At 42.0% G+C, this 17962-nt stretch overlaps 1 protein-coding gene across 1 annotated transcript; it reads left to right on the top strand.

Moving 5' to 3' along the window:
• Positions 1 to 2714: 2714 nt before the first annotated feature.
• Positions 2715 to 15187, top strand: ANKEF1 (ankyrin repeat and EF-hand domain containing 1). The gene is made up of 9 exons (XM_010153603.1): positions 2715 to 3060; positions 3527 to 3726; positions 5188 to 5337; positions 6064 to 6187; positions 7409 to 8231; positions 11051 to 11277; positions 12550 to 12728; positions 13897 to 14040; positions 15062 to 15187. Exons 1-9 carry the CDS (start codon positions 2715 to 2717, stop codon positions 15185 to 15187), a joined length of 2319 nt encoding a protein of 772 aa, XP_010151905.1.
• The last annotated feature ends 2775 nt before the right edge of the window (positions 15188 to 17962 follow it).

Below are 17962 nucleotides of genomic sequence, written 5' to 3'. Positions count from 1 at the left end.
TCAGTATCTTTAAAACCATTTCTTTTGCTGAATTTCCATGGTGTAAGTACTATAAGAGCTTTTCCTGCAGTACCTTCTTGCTGCTTCTCGCCACAGCCCCTGCAGATTTTACAGTACTTCTCTCCCAGTGCTCAGAAGCCAGGAAAAACTTCCTGTGTTGAGGATTTGCTCAGAAATTACTCCCTAACGTTTCAGACTCTAAAAGCTAGACTCCACAGGGGACTCCAGTTTTCGCTTCTACCAGGGCATTATCCAGAAGTAGCCTTATTTCTCAACTCTGAACTTCAGGACTAGAGTGCTGCTACAGTTGTAACTCCTACCCATAGGGAAAAAAAAAGAAAAAGAAAGAAAGAAAAAAAACACACAAAAAACCCCACCCAAAACCAAAAAACCTCTGCATTTATTCCCTTTCACATGAAAACATGCCACAAGAAGCACAACATGGTAGGGGTGAGAATGAACAAGGCATGGGCAACAAGTATAAATTATTGCTGCTTAATGATTTAGTGATGCAATGTAAGAATATCCTTTGTATAGGGTCAGAGTGAGGGTTGTGTAAGACCCACCCAGAAAAGAATTCAGCATTTAAGCGATGTCATTTTTAAATGAGAGAAGGCCCCAAACTGTGGGAGCAGCTGACCTGTTCTGACCAGATTACATTGCAAAGAGGAAGTCAGCATTTTAGTGCCCACTTAGACACTTCTGCAAGTGAGCGGCTTCTGCTCATAATTCAAATAAAACATGGTGTAAAGCTGGTCAAAACCTTTACACTGACAAACAGTGTTTGTAGCAAAACATGAACATTTTACAGTATTTTTGCAGTGCTCCATAGACTATTAAGTGGCTTCAGGCATTGTACGGCCCTTTCCAACCTTTTCCTTCCTACTCTCCTGCAACACCTCTGCTGTTTTAACTCTGACACTGTCAAGGAGCTGTCAGATGGTGTGACGGGGTTTAGTTGGCACGTGGCGCCTGACTCGGTGCCACAGGCACCTTTAGGCAGCATGGCCAGATGCACAGGGAGAGGGCTGAGTAGCTTTTTTAGCCAGGGAAAACAGAGGAGGGACAGCTCTCAGAAATCTGCCAACAGTCAACTTGACCCCTTGTCTCTGCGGTCCCAGAAACAGTCTTGCCACACAACTTCAAAAGAAGTGAAAGATGGCAGTTACAGAAACAACAACTAGCATGCTGTACCTGTGGTACAAAATTTACCACTCTCCATCCATTCCCAACATGATTAGTCTTAATTTTTTTTTTCTCTACTTTTCCTACAGTTTTTCCAGAATGGGAGGTGTTGCCTCAAAAAGTCTGTTGGAATTGTGCATCCTTCTGCAACTCTTTCTTAAAACTCACTGTATCTTGGACATCCAGAAAGCAGCCAGCAGCAGTCAGGCAGATTGCTGAGTGGTCCCATTCACAAGGCATGCTGAAGCTGATGGGAAGCTTCCCATGGGCATTTTGTCCCTGCCCATGGCAGGGGGCTTGGAACTAGATGATCTTTAAGGTCGCTTCCAACCCAAACCATTCTATGATTCTATGATCCACTTAAGCTTCACAAACGGTCCTTGTAGTGTTTGAACCTTGCTTGGGCCTCCAGCCACAGCTGCTGAGACCAGCTAAAAGAGGCTTCTTGGGCTTATTCAGCCTGGAGAAGAGAAGGCTCCGGGGAGACCTTATAGCACCTTCCAGTTCCTGAAGGGGCTACAAGGAAGCTGGGGGGGACTTTTTACAAGGGCCTGTAGCGACAGGACAAGGGGTAACGGGTACAAATTGAAAGTGGGGAGGTTTAGATTGGATATCAAGAAGAAGTTCTTTCCAGAGAGGGTGGGGAGGCACTGGGACAGGTTGCCCAGAGAAGCAGTGGATGCCCCATCCCTGGAAGTGTCCAAGGCCAGGCTGGATGAGGCTTGGAGCAACCTGGTCTAGTGGAAGGTGTCCCTGCCCATGGCAGGGGGGTTGGAACTGGATGGGCTTTAAGGTCCCTTCCAACCCAAACCATTCTGTGATTCTAAAAAGCCTAAAAGAACCCCAGAATTAAGACTAGGGGAAAGGCAAAGCTGGTTTCCTGCACTGCCCTCTTCTCAAGAAGCATGTTTTTCTTCACCTGGGGTAACCTTTTTCCAGGGCAGTGCCCCACTGTCTGCATCCTTTTCCCCCAAGGGTTTTGCTGCACAATAATACAATTTACTTTTTTTATGTACAGAGCACATCAGCTACCAAAAGAAAGGGTGCTCAGGTACTGGTGAGGTGATGCTAGTATCAATTTTATGTTTCAGCAAGCGCAGAGGATGCTGTGACTTGTGATTCCCCCCGCCCCTTTGAAGTAGTAAACGGACAGGTGATCAGCCTCCCCTTAGGCTTCCAAGTCCTTGTAGATTATAACAGTTCCTTGAATGGAAAGCAGTTACCTTAAAGTTTCTTAACTTAATTTTCACCTTGAATGAGACTCTGCAGAACAGTATGAAGACTAGAAAGAACAATTTTGCAAGGTGTGTTTCTGTAGTCTCTGTATATGCAGTATATACTAAATGAGATAAATTAATTCAAAGCTTAGTGCTCCGTCAAGTTAAAGTGGATATTTTTATGCCTTGAATATAGTTTGATTCCTGCTCTTACTGGTATGTAATTATAATCTCATCTCTGAGTTACATGTTTTCTTCTCTCCCATGCAGAAATTACTCCCTTGAAAGAAGCCATTTTTTTCTTATTCCAGGATGTTACCAGTAGATAACAGACTTCTGAACTTACAGATCTACAAACTTCTTCAGTGCGTTCACCAGAAAGACAAAAAGCAAATAGAAAAGCTGGTCCAGAATGGGTTCCCAAATCTCATTAATTTCACAGAGCCTACAGAAGGATGTAGTGCCCTTCATCTGGCCTGCATTAAGAACGACACCGACATGTGCAGCTTCTTGCTGGAACAGGGAGCTCATCCAGATGTCCAGGACAAAATGGGACGTAGTCCAGCAATGAAAGCAGCTGAGCTAGGCCATGAGCTGGTTTTGGATTTGTTAGCAAAAGCTAAAGCAGACATGACTGTTGTGGATAATGAAGGGAAAGGTAAGTAAAGGAGAACCTTGTCAGATCAGAAACACCATAAAGTGACCTCTTATTGCGTTACACACTTGCTACATACGTTGTGTTGGCTCTGCAGAGAGGAACAGTGGTTGAGGGTAATCCTTACAGCTCAAAAGAAGCTATTTGCCTAAGAGCTTTGATGAAAATTGAAATAAGTCTCCCTGTACAGTCTAGGCCTTTAAATCATGGGTCTCTCCAGTACACAGCTGAAACATAACTTGTGATTGAGAATCTTGTTCCTCCCGTGACCTGTCTCATACCGAATTCTGGTTTACTCCCTAAGTTCAGAGACCCTAAACTAGAAGTATTTTTTGCATGTATATACTCTGAGAGAAGTTAATGGGTCTCTATTGAAGGAGTTTGCCCGTTCAGCCATGAAGCTTGCAGACTAAGTAACCTTCCTAATCATTTAGCAGTGCTCCATAATCCCTGCTGGTTTTCTTTGCAGGTGTTTTGTTTTACTGCATTTTACCAACAAGACGGCACTACCACTGCACGCAAATTGCCTTGGATTATGGTGCAGATGTTAACAACTGTACTACTGAGGGGAAGCCTGTATTTCTACAAGCCTGTGAGCAAGCTCATGATATCAAAGAAATATGTCTGAATTTCTTGGAAAGAGGAGCAAATCCCCATGCAAGAAACCCAGTATGAATATTTCTGTAACTAAAACCATATATACAGGTCTATAGAATAATTACCAGACGACTGAGTACATGACCTTAAAACCTCTCATTAAAATAACAAAGCAGTGCCAAGTGCTTAACTCTGTGGCCATGCCTATTCCCTTTTTCCGTATCACCCTTTTTTTTTTTTGCAGGAGCAAGGATTTAAGTCGTCTGCTTGAACCACATATCCTCATTTAGAGTCTTTGTAGATTAGAGTGCAGATATTTTACAAGAACGAAATGTAACTGGGCCAGCTCTTAGGAGTTTCAGTTCACTGTACTTCAGCAGAGCAATGATGATTTGTACTTTGCCTGGTTGTGCCTTAAGGTTTTCAGAGTTGAAATAATGCATGCTAAAACATGAATCCAGCATGAAAAATCTAATGGTGAACCAAGGCAGGGACGAGACATAAGAAACTCTTTTCTCTCTTTTGTACATCTCTCTTACTAATTTGTTTACATCCTTAATTTAACAAAGACCTGGAGGACTGTAGCTTTGTGCTGTTGATAAGTCAAGGAGCTCAAGCTTTCCCTAAAGCTACCCATGGCTTTTCCTCTGGTTCTAGTTTTGCAGTATCCTTCCTAGCTTGTAGCTATAGCAAATCCAACGTTTGGCCATCCTTATACCATCCTCTCATGCACATGCCTGCTTCACACACTCAGTGTACTAGCAATATCAGAAACCTGCATTTTTTTGGTAATATGATGGGCATGTACCTGGTCACATAACAGGAACGGTTTGCTAGGTCCAGAAAAAGACATTGGGGAAGAAAGTGTGGTTCAGTGGAACAACATCCATGGCTCCCAGTTCTCTCTGCCCCTCTGTAGGGTGGCAAGTCAGATAATTCCAAGTGTTGCTGTGGGCCATCATGTTAATAGTAGGTCTCTCTGATCCACGACGTGTTCTGTTCTTGAGAAGGTCCCCAGATCTACCCAAGTCAGCCATTACAAAGAAAACAGGTACTATTAATCACAAACATACACTGTTATCTGGAGAGAGAGAGACAGCACTAGCGTTCAGAATGTGAACTTTTCCTCTCAGACAAAAATTCCTCAGTTGCTCCGCCCTTCCGGTAGCACTCCTCCAACCAATACCTCCTTGTGCTCTTTCATGACAGAGGTGGTATTTTGTGTGAAATTTTGTAAACATGCATGAGATCACGCACACAGAATAAAGAATTCCTTAACCAAAGAATTGATTTTCATTGAGACTCTTCCAGGGAATCAAGCTGCTAATGTACTTGAGTTGCTGGGTTTTGGCTACTCATACTTCCCTGCATTATGAGTGGATCCTTAAAGTTTAATTACAGGTATCTATTAGGCTTGTCTCCCTTTTTCGGTAATACCTAAAAAAAGGACCTTCAGTTTTATGCCAGCTTGCAGTAATCCAACCTGAACTAGCATATGAACTGAATTCTGAATTGTTTTCTTGCTACCCTCAGGCTACGGGTCGCACAGCCGTAATGGAAGCTGCAAGAGAAGGTGTCCTAGAGCTGGTGCGTGGTTTACTTGAGAGAGGAGTCGATGTTAACCTATACGACCTGGAAAGACACAGTGCTGCACATTTTGCCGCCAAAGGAGGCTTTTTTGAGGTATCGTCATTTATGGTGTTCAAGCATTGCTAAAAAGCCAGACCTGGGGTGTTTTTTGGTGGATTGGGTGTTTTTGTTGGATTTTTTTTCTTTTTTTGAGTCCAGTATCTCAGCTGATCAGAGCATAATAATCAGCAATCAAAAGCAGCTCTTTTTAAGTATCAAAGGGAATCCAGCAGTGACAGAATCTCTCTCATCGTTGCATAGCCTTTTATTGCCAAGGAACCTCTGAGTGTGTGTGCTAGCGTGGCTGTCTGGTGTGAACAGCTCCATTGGAGAGCTTGTTTCTCTCAGCACGTAGCATGTCACAGCTGTAGAACTGGGGTAAAACATTGCCATTCTAAGAAGGGCAGGTGCCGACAGCTGCAGGTAGGCACTTTCTTCCTTATCCTCCAGATCATATTCAAAGAATATAAAGTCATGCAGTTTTGACTGTGCATGCAACGTCAGCGTTACCTTAAGACAGTGGCCTGCAGTAGGCTGGCAGGAGTGAAGATTGTCCTTGATGTCTGCAACTGAACAGGGTTTCCATTTCCTCAGCTAAGTAAGCACAGCGCTATAGAAAACTTGATTGTTATGGGCACATTGATCAGCTGGGCACAGGAGAGAAGTTCATGATATAAAACTGGGAATATATGATACTGCATTTATTTGCAAATCATTCTCACGTTACCCCATCCTAGGAAACAGACAAGATTTTTGGTGGTACTGTCTTTGTTTTTCTAGATTTTGAGGATTATTTCAGCTTATAATGGAGACTTGGGCCTGATTGCTATGAATGGTAACACACCTCTTCATTACGCTGCAGAGGGAGGATTTGCAAATTGCTGCAAGTTTATAGGACAAAGAGGTATACTAAAAATAAGTTACTTTGCAACTATCACGTATATTCTTTTTCTGTGCTAAAGGAAAGATTTCACTTGGGCATTTATGAAAGCTTTGACTCTGAGGTATCATGTGGCATATGTAATTCTCATTAAGAAGTGCCTAACATAGGCTGTTACGACTTATTTCTACTAGTGTGTCTGAGATAAAGCATTCCTTAAGAAAAGCAGCAGAAACATCATGGGTTTGTATAATTTAGAACTGAACTGTATTAGGTGGCTCTGGTTTTAGCTGGTTTTAGAAGTATCATATTGAATCTTCCAGTAGAAAATGAATTTTTGGTTGCTCATAATTTAAAAAAAATTCTCAATGAAGTCATGGAGAAAACTTGGCACCCATGAAACATACTTGCCATTGAAACATATGCCAAAAAAGCTATGATCATTTCCTGACTTAATCAGATAAATATATCACTTCAAGCTTTGATTCAAGAGCACCATGCAAAATTCTACATTCTGTTCTTCTGATTCAAATGTGTAACTAGTGGTCCGTCACCAGATTGCAAGGTTAGGGTGTAGATTAATCTGAGTTTGTTTCTTAATGCTCACCACTTCAAGAAAAAATTTAAAATTTTCACTGAACTTCTGCCTTTCTATAAATATTCATGTGTGGATGGATAAGTGGAGTGTGGGTTGCCCAATGAATCTCCCTTTGGGAAACGAATACGGACATAGAGTCATAGAATGGTTTGGGTTGGAAGGGACCTTTAAAGCCCATCTAGTTCCAACCCCCCTGCCATGGGCAGGGAGACCTTCCACTAGACCAGGTTGCTCCAAGCCTCATCCAGCCTGGCCTTGAAGACATCCAGGGATGGGGCATCCACAGCTTCTCTGGGCAACCTGTGCCAGTGCCTCCCCACCCTCTCTGGGAAGAACTTCTTCCTGATATCCAATCTAAACCTCCCCACTTTCAATTTAAACCCATTCCCCCTTGTCCTGTCACTACAGGCCCTTGTAAAAAGTCCCGCCCCAGCTTCCTTGTAGCCCCTTCAGGTACTGGAAGGCTGCAGTAAGGTCTCCCCTAACCTTCCAGTCTGAGACTGATGACATGGTTCCTTCTGCTATCACTATTTATAATTGTAGACCTGTGGCAATTTGTTGCATGTATATTACAAGTCTCTTATGTTACATAATCAGTAATTACTAATTCCACTGCATTATCAGCAAGGTTGTATCCTTATTTTTAGGCTGTGATCCTACATGGACAAACTTGTTAACAAAGACCCCAAGAGCCATTGCTAAAGAAGGCGGTTTTAAAGCAGCAGCAGCAGAATTGCGTAAAATTGAAGTTACCTTTATAAAACAGTCCAAGTCTGGGGCTAAGGAGGACAACCCCCGCTGGGCAGTGAGGCTCTACGACTGGTCATTAGAGCACCAGGCTGCTCTCCGCAAGGCGTTTGAGGCTGTCGACCATGGAGACGGGACGGTAGCTAAAGATGATTTTATATCCATTATTCAGAAGCAGTGTGCCTTTGTGGACGCTGAACAAATACAAACCATTGCTGAAATGCATGAAGGATCTCCCCCTGAGGGAATCAATGTAGAAGAATTTTTAAAAGGCTCTACGTACCTGCAGAAAAGCTGTCTTATAACCTCCTTTGGACCCAAAGGGAAGAGGGGGAAGAAAGGGAAGAAAAGAAGAGGCAAAAGAGGCATTGCCGTCCCCGTACCGATTTGTGTTATTCCGAAGAGCGCGTGTCCACGTAGGGAGGATGGCTTCCCTATGTACATGATTGAGGCTGTTCAGAACATTGCTGATAGTTACCACGCTAACCGAGACCACCCATCTGCCCATCCCGTCCACGATGACCGTGCCTGGTATACAGATGAGCCAAGGAAAACGTACACGAGTATGAACTACCTCGTCAGAGCAGGAGACATTCTGTCTCTGCAGAAAGCGTTTGAGGAGGGCGTGCCAGTAGACACAAAAGATAAATATTACAAGACACCTTTGATGGCTGCCTGTGCAAGTGGGAACATAGATGTGGTGCAGTATCTTCTGGAAAAGGGGTAAGATAATTTCAGTGATTTTTTTAATTGCTATTTTGGAAAGGCTTTCAAAAGCATAAATTTCCAGTAAACATTTGGATGCAACAAACTACAATGTTTTTTATTTCTATAACTTTTAATATTAAAGTTAGTTCCATAAGATCCCGAGTTATGGAGGGTTAGTTAATTATTTTTCACATTTTAGTAATGGGGAAATAGAAACACCTAAGAGGTAAGTCCCCCAGGTCTGAAATTTTTGGCATCTGGGCTGTTGATGTTTTGGTCAGATGTGTGTACAAACCCAGTCTGCTGGAACTGCAGATGGGTTCATACCCATCTCTCAAACAGTGCATCCTCAAAACTGAACTCTCAGAATCAGATAAATGATTTTTGGGGAAATCTGGCTCAAGAGACTTGCCTGAAATAATCAAGGCAATCCTGGACTTCCCTGTACTACATGCCAGGGTCTTTGCATGCAAATGTTTTAAGTGGATAAGCCTTATAATCACTTTGCTCAGCAGGCTGAGGCAGCAGGATTTACACCAGCAGCTCGTGCTGCTCTTGACTCTGTTCCTCACTTTAGAAGTGCTTCAGCAGTTTTGTAGCCTACAGGCCCACTTGTGAAAAATCTCAATGACAGCTTAAAAATGAAAGCAATTTAAGAAAGATTCAGTCATACTTGTGTAATAGCATAATCTCTTCTTTTTTTATTGTCAGACTGCAGTAGTCCTACAGTCATTCACATAAATGCTTAAGTGAACATTTTTTAAAGATATTTACATTAGCTTTGTTCTCTACCCATAGCTAGGATTCATTTTAACATTCATTTCTCAGGATAAGTGGCTGTAGTCATTGCTGCAGTTCCTGCAAAGACTTAACAGCACATGAATCCTTACACACCCTGGTAATTACACTGACGTTCCTGGAGCATATGGGAAGTTGTGTAAACGTGTATGTTTAATTCTTCCAAAGATAAGGATGCAAGAGTTAGGAAATTAATCTAGCAAATTAACCTCCACTGCTTTTGTCAAGCCTCACTAGACAGCACTGGTGTCACATCGCCTCATATTTAACAGACCTAGAAATGTCGTAACTTAGTTTAAAAAGATGGTACCAATTTTGAGATTTTTAAATTGATAGAAATCAGAAAACTGAGAGGAAAGTTATCAGCGCAGTGTTTAGCTTTGTGCCTTCCTTTTAACAGCGTGGACTTTCAGATATGTGGTTTGGCATGGGAGTTTAAAAACGTTTTGCAATATAACCTTTTCAGTTCAGTATCATAAAGAGAAAACAAAATGTTTATCCAGAGCTGTAGGAAATGCTGAGGTTTAAACATCAACTTGTGATATCTGCTTTCTATTGTGTTCCAGAAAGACAAAGTTAGTTTTGGGCCAAAGGCAAATTTAGTGCTTGATCAGCAGAAAATGCTGAAGAATTTTTAAATTTTTAAAGAATTTTTAAAGTCGGTGCTGGGTTGTCCCTGTTCCCTTCGACTTTGATAAAATGAAGTTAGCAAAAAGGATGTAGGGGCAGACACAGTATCAGTACAGGCATTGAGGTTGGGTGAAGAGAGAAAGTAGAATAACTGGAGCTGCTTATTTTAATTAGAAATATAAAGGAAATTAACACTGCATACAAATAGACCGTAACGGCTGAGCAAGTGAAAGGTATCAAAGGTAAAGCTGGTAGGTTGGGGGAATTCACTGTGATAAGATCTCACCAAAGGCAGAATTCTGAAAGAGATTAAAAATTTAATCCAGAAAAGAAGAACAGATGAATCTGTTCTTTTGATGTAAATATTAACCATCTGACCTGAAGAGCAAAAAGCTATCCCTGGAAGCAGCTTCCTTCCTAATTTTTCTTCCTTCTCCTTCCCTCTGTGTCTTTTGGGAAGACATCAACTCTTTATCCCTAGAGTAAATGGGGCAGTGACCCCAATTCAGTTCAGGACCTCTAGGCTGTCTTAAATATAATGCAAAGTAATTCGCTCTGCTTACTGGGGGAACCCCTCATGGGGGTTTGGACCCTTCCTGAACCCACACATGGCACATGTGGGAGACTGCAGATCTGGGTCTGTGGTCTTCCACTGACCACAGATCATGGACTGTGCTTCCTTCAAAGACATGGGAAAACCATATTTCTTCCCTTTTAACACCATTAAGTGGCTCTAGTGGCTCTTGTTCCCCAAGAACGGGAAGAAGCTCCCAAGGCAGCCAGTTGCTGATAATGCTTTTTCCCTCGGCTTCATCCAAAGGCAGCATTTTGCAAATATCTCCCCCAGCCCAGCCCTTGCATCCTCCAGAACATGCCAATTTTAACCTGGGAGCAGGAGCAAATCTAGTCCAGTGGCACAGTGGCTGAAAACGTTGTACATCCTCAGATTTTCTAAGACAGACTATCTCAAACTCATTTGTACATTGGACAGTAGGCAGTTTTGTCATGTGTTTTAGAGCACCTGTTCTTGGCCCAGAAACATTGGTTTTTTTCAGTTCCTTAATCTGCTTTTTGCTGTTCTCAGTGAAGCTGAGGCACAAATACTAGCAGCATTTCACAGGACTAAGCTGTTTGAGTGCCTATTTTTCTCTGTACCTCTGAAAACCTCTATGTAGAGGTCGCTGTGCTGGCTTAGAGGGGGATATGCTCACCACTCATGCATGCTCTTAAAATTACTGTTCTGAGACAAGCTATATACCTGACACTAAAATGGTTTCAGAGTAGCAGTAGCAATATGAAAATATTTATTTACGTTGAATATGCCTTTGCAGTGGGCACTTAGCACTGACTGTACTCGGAGCTAGTAGCTAGCTTCATCTGTCACAACTCCTCCTTCTCTTTTGTAGGGCTGATGTAAACGCAACAGACAATTTCATGTGGACTCCCCTCCATCACGCTTGCTATAACGGACACCTAGACATTGCTGAACTGATAGTGAAGGCTGGAGCAGCAGTGGATGCACCTGCAATAGGGAATGCCACCCCGCTAATGAGAGCCATCGAGATCTGCAGACTGGATATAGTCTACTTCTTAATTGATGCAGGTGCTGACATCCAAATCACAAACAGCAATGGTAAATATCAGTCTCTCCCCAAAAGGCCTGTTTCCTTAGGCTAATATATATATTTTATTAAAAATCCTAAGTTCTTGGAACACTCTGAGAAATGTTCTGAATTTATGATTGCTGTCGGGATTGGGATGAAGGTGAGAGTTGGGTTCAATTAGTTTTCTACAGTATGGAGTCACTGCTCTATGTAGTCAGCTTTCCTGGGGTTTATGCATCTAGAAAATAAAGCAACGTAGTTAATTACGTGATTAAGGAGGCTGTTGCTCCCAAAAGGATATGTACAGTTATAAGTGGCTTTAATTAAAAAAAATCTTGCTGGTTATTAATATTATTTGATGGAAAATTGGAGTTTGGTTGTGGCCAGTGTGTACTCTGCCACCTATCTGAATCACTTTTTTTTTATGCACAGGCAGCATTGGTTCAAAAATTCCATGCTGCTTAGCATGTACCTATTACTTCCTGAAAAAAAAAAATACTGAACAGAAAACCAAATCTGAACTGATACTGAAGTGTTACCTCCTCAGGGCAGATCCCTCATTCCGTATTATTTCCTTTATTTTGGGTGTAATTTAAACAATTAACATCACATTTTAAGGCCTTCCTCTAACATAGGAAGCAATATTGCTACATAATGAGACTTCCCTTCTCAAAATGCCTAATAGGTGAAACCCTGCTTGTAGAAGGGATGCGTATTCTCCATTTCTGTTACCATGTGAAGTTCCAGTTCACACAGCAGTTTTGTCTTGTGACTACTTTACAGCCACAGTGTCTCATCTTGGAAGGTCCAGGAGAGGTTTTCCTTTCTTAGGCACTGAAGGTATTCAGCCCTACTTAAACCACAGGGATTTTCCTTGACTCCTTGCCAGCCACAGAGCAGACAGGAAGAGATAGATACCTACAGTAACTAGGTCTACATTCCTAACCTATTTTGCTAGCCATCTCCTAGTGCTAAATGCTCTCAGCTCTCAAAATCCAAATTAGAGCCTGCAGGACCACTATATTAGGCTGCAAATGTTAAGAGGACGTTAAGAGCAAAGCAACCACTCCAAGAATTCCTTCAATATTTTGTTTCTGCAAGCCCTTATTCCTGCAAGCAGTGCTGATGACTGCCAGTCCTCACACCAACATCAGGCACGCTACTGACACATGAATGGCTAATAAAATAGAGGTCTGAATAACTTCAACTGACTGTAGTGTCATTATCCAGTTGGATAACAAGTGCAAAGGTTCATTTTCATGGCTTATACAGTTTGGTTTTTTTTTTTTTTTTACATACAGGAAAGAACGCTCTTGACATTGCTGAAGTATTTGCAGATTCTCGAATAATTGATCTGCTCCAAAATAAACTAGAAAATGTTCCAAATGTACTGGAAAAAAAAGCAGCAGAAGAAAACGTTGTGAAGCCAAAGTCACCTGCTACACCGATACCTACAGTGGTACAAGCCGTGAAAGAAGAGGTATGAGAGATGGAAACAAAGGATTAATTTGCCAATAGTTAGTAGAGTGCATCTTTCTTTCATTTATTTGCCATCCATGTCTCTCTGAAGCTGTAAACCAGGCAGTTCTGTAAAGTGAGTATTTTTAGAAGCCAGTACTTGCTCCTGACAGTACTTGTCCATTGGTTGAAGTTTTGGCTTGTTAATTATACGAACGTCATGTCTTCCCCAGTCCCATGTAAGAATTACATCCTATATCACCGACAGGATACAAAAAACCCATTTCCTCTTCCCCTCTCCTTCTGAAGTTTATGATCATCCAGCTCTGTTGTGGTAGACACTGAACAACTGGTAACCGTAACTGCTTAAAGGGAACACCTGTTTCTTCACAGGATAAGACCAAGGCCCTTCAAATTAGTAGAAAAATATTTTTACTCTACTAATCAAACTCACTGGGGTGACATCAGGCTTGCTGACTTCTCATTTCCCAGCTTGTCTCACATCTTTCCTCTTGTACTCTTGATCCAACTCCTGTTTTTCAAATCCCACACTGATGTTTGGCCATGGTACTTGTGGAAGCCTTTCCTGCACCCCCCGGGAACCTTGAGTACCTTACCATTACCCTACTTCCCAAGCTGACATCAGCCTCCATCACCACATCTGGGCTGTCTTGCTATGGATCAGATCTTCCCAATTTACCTGCGGAACTTGTTAGTCAGACCCGGATGCTGTTTGGAGAGAAAACGCAACTGTTCCTGCATTGCTGGAAGTATCCTTCAGCAGTCCTGCCCTGAACGGTGCAGTAAATATGTCCCTGTAGCCAAATGTTGGTTTCCCCCTTTTTTAAAAGTATTTGAATTTGTCAGACAATACAGGACTTTCATAGGCAGGAGGACAACAACCTTAGGTGCTTATTTACTCATCACCCAGCACAGGATGGGATCACCAGTGGGCCTAGGTGATTGACTTGTGAGTCTTAAAGAGCAGTTCATGATTTGGTGGCCGAGGAGAGTCATCTCCCTTTTAAAGGGTGCGGTGTCCTTCACCAGTTTTGGTTATAATAATATTATCAGCTTTAAGAAAAACAGATTCTGAAGAGATTAAGAAAAATACATGCAGAGTAAATAGACAGCAAAAGAAGTGTCAGAAGATGCAGGATGTGTATAACTGATAACTCCCTCTCTTTCAGCCTTCGCAGGTATCTCTGCCAGCTGTGGAAACATCCATTCTTGGAAAGCCAACGCAGTCCTTTAAGGACAGCGTTATTAATCTGAACTCTCTGATAACCAGCGGCACTACTAAGGGAGATGACATCGCGTTCAAGCCCAGGAAAGTACGTTCAGTAGCAAAACATGAGCACAGCGTCATGCTAATTTAAAAGTAGGCCTTGCTGTAGATCAAAAACTGGAACAATCCGATGAAATGACTTTACAATTCAGCTAGCTTAGAGATGATGTGACACAGGCTAGAGAGACTGCCTCAGAACAACAGTAAACTGAAGGGTTCATACATATATGGGTATATGTATTATGTACAGACATATATTTATATAAAACAAATTATCGTGGAAATCAAGTTCCTGTCAGGTTTTAAAACAGGATTACACTGGACCCACAGTAAAATACAAATGCAACTACATTCATGGTAGGGACTTTTATATTCTTAAAGGATAGGAGTCTTTGTGCATGGGACTGGCAGCAACTTCTAACTTGCCTTCTCACTTATCACATGACTGCTTATGCCAGTGACCATTACTGACCCAAATGAATCACAGGACACTATTCGTAGAGTTAGAATACTGGAAATATAATTCGTGTACCAGAGATTTGTTAATACTCATTCACAAATAAATGAGAAAGAAAAAGAAGATCAGAGAGTAATTTATTTATTTATTCTCCTTTAAAAGGAGAAGAATATCATTGCTGACTGAGAGGTTTTGTTTGGAGCTTTTTTACTATTTCCCTAACTCCAATTTGTGGTAGTTTCTGCAACAGTCTCAGGGGAATAAGGCTACATTGCCAGTGACTCTGCAACTAATTACTATTTTCTGCTCTGAGGATTTTGGGCCAGAGTCAGTCATTCTAAGCTATTAGCTTTGGATCTTCTTTCTCACATTATCCCTAATCTGAGCCCACAGCGTGTTATAGATTGGAAGAGACAACAAGAGAATGCTCTGCTTATACATACACAAACTGTTGTGGTATCTTCAGCTGGGAGGCCACGCCAGCTTTCTTCTATGTCTTGGGATGGAAAAAGAATGCTAGAACATGGCTCTGTTTGGCTAACAGTATCTTCCGAATGCTTCAGTTGCCAAAGTCATGTCCAAATTAACTACAAATACCTTTGTTTTCTAGAACTGGGCCCCTGATGCCACAACAGAGGAGCTAGCAAGAAAGCAAGAATTGCTCCATGAACACTTTACTCCTGATGGCCACTCACAAAGCCTCGCAACCCCTTTTAACAGAAAAGTTATGGAATAAGCACACCAGCTGGAAGAAGCTACTTCAGCACATAGTTTGAAGCGGACAAAGATCTAAATGGCTACTTCTCTGGAGTAAGGAAGGAGTCATGCAGTGCTCAGTAAATGGATCTCGGTTATGATTAAAAAAACCCCACATGGCAAGCTTTTCCTCTGTAGATTATGTTGCTTACATACATTCTCTTGTTAAGGGCTTAGTCTGGAAAAAAAGTTTATCCTCATGTGATTCTAGGTCTTGGAGCTGGCTCAGCGTTCTTCGTGGAATGGCCGCTGTCGAGACACACATCCTTTAAATTTGTAAAGGTATGGCTTTACGAGGCCATTTGTCAGCCCAACATAAAACTTCTTCCTGGAAGGTATGTTACCCTTTCTACTAAAAGGGTATTAAATATAAAGACATGAAGAAAGCATTCAAAAGCAATTTAAAACAACAATGTTTTTGGTTGTCTGCAGAGGCAACAGAAAGTACAGAATTTACAACCAGGACTACTACTGCCTAGCGTACTGCTTTCATCTTCTCCCATATACTTGCAAGAGCGCGCAAACCCTTCCCCTCACTCACTGAGGATGTACTCCCCGACTGCAGTGTTACAAAGCTGTTTTCGAGACCTTTAGATATTTTATTTTGGCAAACTTGAAAAACATTCAGAGTTGTTGTGAATGCAGGTTCTTGTATTAACAGGTACACCCACAGCTAATCCAATTCTCTGCTCGCCTCCAGTGAGCTTCATAGAAATTGTCCCTTCCATTGTAATGAATTCCTTGGTTGGGAAGGAATTTGTGCCTTAGAAGTGAACAGACAAGGATGTGGTAATTTAGTGTGAAGAATAGGTACTGAAAGTTCATTTCAGGAAGTGTATAACATCAAGATTTGTCTGACAGGACCAGGCCAAAAGAGCACGGGTTCTGCTGAGGGACTCAGCACCTCTTGAATTCTGTTGAGTGTCTCTGTGAAATAGTTGGCAGCACAAAAGGAGCCCAGTTTGGAACTTCCAAAAGGTGCTAAGTTTTGGGTAAGCAGAGGCTGGAAATACTGAGAATATTTAGCTTAGGGTGGCAATGCCATAAAATACAGCTAAAGAAGCAAAATGTGCAGAGCAGTGAACTGAAACCTCCTTATCTATTCTTTCCTTATCTTTTCTTTCATAAGAAAAGAAAAAGCAGCACACAGATATTAAATACCCTGCAGTGTGCAAATAGCCTGGGGAAGCCTCTAGCCCAATTATCCTTGGAATCTTAAAAAAATAATATAATATTTGCATAGATTGCGAGAAGAGTCTAGTTAGCTAACACATAAGGGGTAGAAATCCCTTGCGTTTCAGGGCCTCAGCTAATTGCCGTCGGCACATGATAAAGTTTTCTGGCAATGCAGTTCTCTGCCTGATCATCCAGTGTGGTGACGTGCGTGTCCCTTGGAAGACATGACAACACTGGCCTAGACAAACACTGTAAATTTAATCAGCTTCTGGTTTGATAGTAACTGTCCTGCAAATCTAGTTTAATGTTGCAGAGACTTCAAGAGCTGTCTGGCCCAAAAGCAGCTACTTTGGAGAGTTTGTTTTCAAACATACTCTTCTTTATTTTAACTGCAAGTCTTGAACCCTGGAATATGAGCTTCAAACGCGCTTCTTTCCTTCTGGTTCATCATTTCTTGTAAAAAGAACCAGGTTTTATCCTTGTTGATGTACATGCTACCGCATTTCCTTGCCTGGATTTGCCTAGGTACGAAGAGAGCAGAGCGGAAGGTTGCTGGGGAAAGCCTATGCAGTCGCAGTCTTAAAGACACCAACTAGTGCCTGCATGGTGCTGGGTGCAGTGATCCCTTTTTAACTCTTAGCTGCTCATCCGAACGTCAGTGTGATATTTAGTAGATAGCCAAGACAAATACAAAGCAAGTAGATATATCTAGTGAGATACTATTTTCAAATACCACTACTGAACGTATTATCTGCATGAATGTGCTTGTGCAGGAGTAGTTTATGACAAGTTGCTTACATTGAGAAAATACCCCTGTATGTCTAGCATTTTAATAACTTGGAATAAAGAAAGACTTTACAGGCAAGTGAGATACCATTTCACATTTCAGCCGACTTAGAGTTCTTAAAATCAGCATATCATCTTTGCCTGTCAGCATAAGACTTCTGCTGGCTGTAGATGCTTGTAAATGACAAAAATAATAGCGTTAAAGCTAGTCATAGAAGGCAGCTCAGGCGAGGAGCAGGGTGCCCAGGCAAAACTGTAAATAAACCTGCATCTTTAAGAGACAGAGAGGTGTGGGGTCAATTTGCTAAAGAGTAGCCATCAAAATAAAGTCAAGCAGCACAGTCAGAAACTCCTAACTCCTCCTCTGAGGTAAAATAGTGTTTCTGGCAGAGTTGTGTCATGGATATGAGCTGGGAGGGTGCTCTGCTGTTAGAGCCAGTTGCTCAGCTCTCCTGCTCCTCACTTGGGTAACTACTGCTGCATGAAGGTAGGGACCGTTTTCCGCTGGCTGTGTTCATTAGAGTAGCTGTAAGCAAGTTGACAAGAACTTGGGTTCGCAGGGAATGAGCTAACCTGGCCAACAGAAGGGGCCGTCTCCTGCATCAGGTTAGATCATGTTGTAGAATTAAGATTGTTGGTGAGGAGCCTCTGAAAAGGTTTGTCAGAAAGGAGCACAGGGAGGGGGCCATTTTCTCTTCCCATAGGAAATCCTTACAAGCATCATCCTTGTGTTTTTCCATCCCAGCCAGAATGGGCTGAAGGCTCTCTCAGTCTTCAGCTTTTTTTTTTTTTT

The sequence above is a fragment of the Eurypyga helias genome, unplaced genomic scaffold (genome assembly GCF_000690775.1).
Source record: "Eurypyga helias isolate BGI_N326 unplaced genomic scaffold, ASM69077v1 scaffold18806, whole genome shotgun sequence".
Classification (NCBI taxonomy): Eukaryota; Metazoa; Chordata; class Aves; order Eurypygiformes; family Eurypygidae; genus Eurypyga; species Eurypyga helias.
This window is presented reverse-complemented; position numbering and strand designations above follow the sequence as displayed.

Bases quoted from the DNA above. Each gene is read 5' to 3' on its own strand.
- ANKEF1 (XM_010153603.1), top strand. From the start codon at position 2,715: ATGTTACCAGTAGATAACAGACTTCTGAACTTACAGATCTACAAACTT. The intron at 5,338-6,063 runs GTATCGTCATTT...TTGTTTTTCTAG, and splicing joins CCAAAGGAGGCTTTTTTGAG to ATTTTGAGGATTATTTCAGC. The intron at 11,278-12,549 runs GTAAATATCAGT...TTTTACATACAG, and splicing joins CCAAATCACAAACAGCAATG to GAAAGAACGCTCTTGACATT.